The sequence below is a fragment of the Camelina sativa genome, chromosome 5 (assembly GCF_000633955.1).
Source record: "Camelina sativa cultivar DH55 chromosome 5, Cs, whole genome shotgun sequence".
NCBI classification, from domain to species: domain Eukaryota; kingdom Viridiplantae; phylum Streptophyta; class Magnoliopsida; order Brassicales; family Brassicaceae; genus Camelina; species Camelina sativa.
In genome coordinates, this window is record NC_025689.1 from 33,855,290 (window position 1) to 33,861,178 (window position 5,889).

Genomic DNA, 5,889 nt, shown 5'->3' on the forward strand with positions numbered 1-5,889 from the left:
CTCTCTCTCTCTCTCTCTCTCTCAATTCTTTTCATTAATCTTCTCTGATCAAAATAGGAATTACAAATCAACTTGTATATCTCTTTATCTGATATTATTGAATTTGCATTGGTAGCTAACCAAAAAGGTAATTCTATAGAATCAATTAATGAGCATTTACAACAAAACAACATAAGCATGATTTTGTTGTCTTAATAGCAATCTCTCTGGCTTTCTTGGTTAATGCATCTCTTTTGCCCATTCCCCTTCGATGACACTTCTTCCAAAGATTACTTACTTAATTGATTTTTTTTTTTTTTTTTTTTGTAATATATATTGATGGCTCAGTTTCATCAACTTCTACCCTTCTCTACCTCAAACGGCATAAAACTGTTTAATATCTGGTGACAACTGCTTATTCTGCTTGCCGGAAGTTTCAGCGACGTCTCTATATACCAAACAAACAAAACACACTATCTATGTAAGAAGGGAGATTAATTATACCAACTATACGATTTCCCCCTATTATATATACCTCTGAGTATGATGGCGTTTCCAGATACACTCCTTTCCGGGAGACAACCAGCGAATGTTCTTGTTGAAATATTGCCGTTTAACAATTCGGCATTGTCCTATTCATACACGGTTTAATATGGACACAAATGGTTGTAAGAAAACACAAGAGAGATTGAGTTTTTTTTGTTTACTGTTGGTTGCTGTAAACTCTTGTGGGCACAATGTTCTCTTCTTCTCTCGTGTACCAGAAGAAACGCGCATTTGCAGGTGAAGAACAGAAGCAGAGTAGCGAGAGTGAATACCACGAGCGACTCCATCACAATCATAGATCCTAGAACTGCCACCAAGCGACATAAGTATTAAACTTTGAACCCAAGGAATTAGAGGTGGCCAAGTGGGCAACAAAAACTGAATCAAACCAAATCCCAAAAGTGGTTTCAGCTTGGAGAAACGAACAAACTATGAAAAGACCATTTTACTACTCATCTAACACCTTATTACGTTCAAACTATGAACCCAAGGAATAATTAGAGCCTTAGAGCTGGGCAACGAAAACTAAACCAAACTGTGAAAAAAAAAACATTTTACTACTCATCATACTCCTTATTACGTTCGATGTTTAACATGATCCTCATATTCACAATGAATAAAACTAAACCGATTTAGACTAAAAAACACCAAACAAGTCAGAGCCAGATTTAACCAAATCGAATCATTTGAGATTATGTAACTAAAAACCAAATCCAAACCAAGACCAAATCGAAGTGGATCTACACAAAGTTCTATTAGTATTTCGCAATATATCTGTTAGAAACCGAGTAAACCAAACCGAACGGAAACCAGTCAAAGTATTTCATTCACGTACCGTGAGCTGTAAGGGAACTCAATGGTCTCTTTCTGATGAGGTTTACGTGAGCCTCTGCGTGTAAAGGCAGTGAAACTCTCTCGTTGCAGTCAAGGTAGCACCCGTAGTTCCCCATGTCACTCAGTTTCAGGGTCAAAACCGCACCATTCTCCCCTCCCTACACAAGATTTATGGTGATCAATGTACAGGAGAAACCAAACACATCTTATTGAAAGATTGAGAATTTGACTTTACATGATGGAGCAGCTGTTGCATGAGGTCGTTGCATTGCTTTATATTTCCACGAAACCTGATCCCACTGGCTTTAACATTCACATGTTTAGAGATAGCGGCGTATGTCTGAATTGGCTGCCATTGGAACATGTTTTTAAACTTCAGTTCTGTTGAGTTTATCAGGTCCGATGGTAAGTTTGTCAGCAGAAACCCGTCAGTGACTTCCACAGAAAACGTTACTAAAAATTGAGAATCACCACCTGAAATTTTGCTTTCAACAGTCAAAAAGAGAAATGTGTTACTAGCTTGAAAGTGATCAAGAGTGTATTGTAAACTGTTAGCATTACCGGGGAAATGAACAAGATCTGGATCTCCAGCTGAAAAGTTGAACTTGTCTCTTTCCGGGTGAAAGATGAGTGATTCACTCCCGTTACTCTCCAGCATTATATATTGAGGAACGTTAATGAACGGCGGATCATTTACAGGTTCAACAAAAACCGGAACATCCAGATGATTGATCCCGTTCTTGTTCTTTGTGGACAGCCGAAGAGAATCAACACCAGCAAAATTCTCATTTCTGAGGCAGACAAGACCAAAGAACAAAAATGAGAGTGGCATTTGAAACTCTTGTAATACAATAATAACTATCTATGATTCCATATATGTATACCCCAGATATTGAATCGACTGAAGTGCGGGGTTGATAACTCCAATTTGTCCTTCTAAGATTAAGAGCCTTCCATTTTCACCTCCATTGCTAACTGAGAGTCTTCCACTTGAAGGCAGTCTAAACTGCATCAGCATTGGAGATAGAATGACCGATCCTGAAAGTGCTTGTACTGTTACTGAAATGTTCTCTGACAGGTCTGAGTAGCTTATCTGCAACCCGGAGAAGCCACTGTAATAACATTCAAGAACAGGATTACTATAGCTGAAATTGGAGTATTAGTAAGATAAACTAATTTAAGCAAGAGAAGACGAAGAATGCTTGCCCATATCTAGGACTAATAAGATCTTCAGTTGCTTGTAATCCGCCGGAAAATGAGACAAACTGAGGAGGAGCAGTAAGAACAGAGATGTAGACTGTAGCTGCGGCTAAGTTTCCATTTATATCAGCTATTGTATAAGGAAAGGAGTCGTTTCCTGAAAAGTCCTTGACTGGCGTGTATCTAAGCACGTTTCCATCTCTGAGAAGAGAACCATGACCTGGCTAACATCCAAAAACAAATAGAAAACCACAGTTTACAGACAAAGATTTTGCTACTGTCAGATGATTTAACTATCTGCAAAACATAGAAGTAATGCAACTTTCGATCCTCACTTGTGAGAAACCGAGCATGCTCGCATTGCCGCCAGCAAAATAGTCGTTTTCCAGTGGTTTAAAAGATATTGACTCATCTTCCCATACACTGACTGGATCATCATAGGCTCTTGGAAAGTATCCATCTAAAATCATGGCAGAATCTCAAAAACAAGCAAATTAAGAATCATGGTGTGAAAGAAGAAAAGTAATGGACTTACTGCTGTACACATTTACTTCAAAGGGGCAAGGTTGGATATGTTTATTGTCAACGGAAACGCACATGTGGTAAGTACCCACCTCCATGGCCAGATAACTACCAGTATAGGTCCCATCATTATTATCTACAAATTCCCATGTAGTGAAACTTGATGTATTAGCTGAGGTGATGTCCAACTTCAAACGGGATGGTTGTGACGGTACAGGATTGTAGAAGCCGTCCAAGAGCAACACCACAATTTCATTCTTGATTTGCTTTGGCACTTTTCCACTGAATTGGGTCACACTACACGCCGCCACATTAACTTCACCTGAGAAAAGCAAAAGTGAGTGTGGTGCTCATAAACAAGGAGAATGGGCATTTTCCAATTTACTAGACACTATCTAAACATGGAAATATATCTAGTTGTCTAGATTCGGGTAAGGAGCATGATACCTGCATATACTTCCTTGATGAAAGGCTGGCCTCCATTGAGGACTATGTTTCCAGATGATATAAGAATTTTATAGATTCCACTCCTTTTTGCAGTATAAGTTACGTCAAAAATACTCGCTTGAGTCGCTAGGTTACCTGAAGCCTGCAAGAAAGAACTCCCCTTAAGTGTCTAGGCCTAATCAGGTATGCATAAGCACATATGCAGAGAGTCTTCTTACTCTTCTGCCATGTTTCTCATACAAGGGGGTAGCAGTTTGGTAACTTGATCCACTCCCTGTTAAATAATTTGCCAAAATAAGCCACAAGTGAAGAAATCGTGGCTTGTGGTTGTATGGTTGGCAGAACAACGAAAGTACCATTGAGGGTGTCTCTTGGCTGTATGGTTGGCAGAATAAAGGAGGAATCAGCCTCTAGTAGGATTCTGACCTGAAGTCTATCCACTTGGACTGACGAGGGGTAACCATAAGCATCTTTCAAGTAAATAGAGAAGCGAAGAGACTCCCCAGCAATAGAAGCATTGATCCCTGAACCATTTACTATACTTGTTGATCCATCACAATAACCTGTAAAGAAAAAAATATAAGAAGAGTACTGCAGAGAAGATTCACCAAAAATTAAAGCAAACATCATACACCATTAGGCAAACACTGACCTATATATACTGTATATGCATATGGCATACCAGAGATGCTCTTATTGTGCTGCTTCATATCAGAAAGAGTAAGCAAGAAATTTCCTGGTTCAAACAGGCTAAAAGACATCAACTGAATCCCTGGCTCTACATACTCAAACTGGAAATCTGATACCGGTATGGACAAACCCGTCTCTTTTTCAACCACATCAGCATCAAATTCGTAAAAACCAGAAACGAGGTTTCCAAATGGATCTCTCTGGTGTAAAAAGATGTCCATTTTAGAAAATATCTGCCATGTGTTTAGCTCTGACTTCCATAAACTCACACAATTGGAAACATCCAAAGGTCCTGCTCAAGAAAACAACAAACATGGCTCATCGATCTTATAATCCACATGAGAAACAAAGTGGTAATGGAAACAAAACTCAATTATCACCTGAATTAACCTCAAGTGGTAATGGACCACCAGTCAATGTCTGGCTATCCTTGTCAACAAGCAACAAGAACTTTCCAGAAATCACAAGAAGAAACTCAATGGAGATATAGCCAGATTCAATCCATCTAACGTGTGCTAGATCAAGATTATTATTAGTAGCAATTGAACCATTCTCATAAAGAAGAGACAAAGAAAACCACCCCTGAAACTCAATCTCCTTCCCGGAATACGAAATGTTATTCCCAAACGCATCTTTGGGAAGAATCAAAACCGATGCATTCATCCCGGCTTCAAACACATTCCTTAGTCCCATCCAAGACACAACACATACCGATGGGTACATCATCCCTTCACAAAAATTTATTAGTAAAATATCTCTGATTACTAGTAATCCAAAAAAAAAAACTCAAAGAAACCTGTTTCGACTTGGAAATGAAGCGACGAATCCAACACTTTGAAATTATCTTCGTCTATAACGATGTTGAAGATCCCAACCATGATTGGAGTAAAATAAATCTTCCAATTTCCAATATCTTCGCCGAGATCTAGCGAAACCCCAGAAATGTACGAACTGTTGCCGACTCTGCCGTTTACAGTCACTGTGGGCTTAAACGCTCTCTGACCTAACCCATGGTTTTCGAAATTCCCCAGAACTTTGATCGAAATCTCAGCGATTTCACCAGATTTGAACTTGCTCTTATCATCTGACCAACTGAATGTAAATTTCGGTAGCCCAGATTCTTCATCTACGGTCAAGATAAAACATTCTAAAATTCAAAACCCTGACCGAGTAAAATTAGTGATAGTGAAGAGAAAAACAGAAACGAACCTGTGGATTGGGAAATTGAGATCGCACTGAAGAAGAAGAAGAAGAGAGTTAACAGTTTGACCGCCATTGATTACATGAGAGAAACTGTATCGTCGATTTGATGTTTTCTTTGGGGAAGAAAGCGCCAACTGCTCTGATTTTTGTGGGTTTTTTGAATTACTTTTTTTTTCTTTTCTTTTTTTTTCATTTTGGGTTTTGATCGATGGATGAAAAAGGAACACGTGTCATTAGTGCAATATTAACCGTTTGATTTATCAGTTATTCTTTTTAGAAAAAAGGGTTTATTGATTTAGAAGTTAAGTTCCGATCACAACATTTGGAACTCTATAATTTCCCTGATTGGTAACAACTGTTAATTTTGGCGGTAAATATTTTGACTTTAATATTTTAGCTGCAAAAAATTTGGCTATAGATATTTTGACTATAGAAACTTTAACTGTTAAAATCTGATTGTTTACCAAC

General features: G+C 38.4%; 1 protein-coding gene across 1 annotated transcript; it reads right to left on the minus strand.

The window, feature by feature from the left end:
- LOC104788462 (protein GAMETE EXPRESSED 2-like) lies at positions 286 to 5,561 on the minus strand. Its single transcript, XM_010514217.1, is given in 18 exon segments — positions 286 to 427; positions 515 to 546; positions 549 to 611; positions 687 to 832; positions 1,361 to 1,517; positions 1,595 to 1,833; positions 1,921 to 2,150; positions 2,244 to 2,471; positions 2,566 to 2,783; positions 2,895 to 3,019; positions 3,095 to 3,403; positions 3,529 to 3,670; positions 3,747 to 3,802; positions 3,885 to 4,091; positions 4,181 to 4,510; positions 4,599 to 4,946; positions 5,015 to 5,344; positions 5,428 to 5,561. Coding segments are annotated over 18 exon segments (3,300 nt in total). The 5' UTR covers positions 5,495 to 5,561; the 3' UTR covers positions 286 to 354.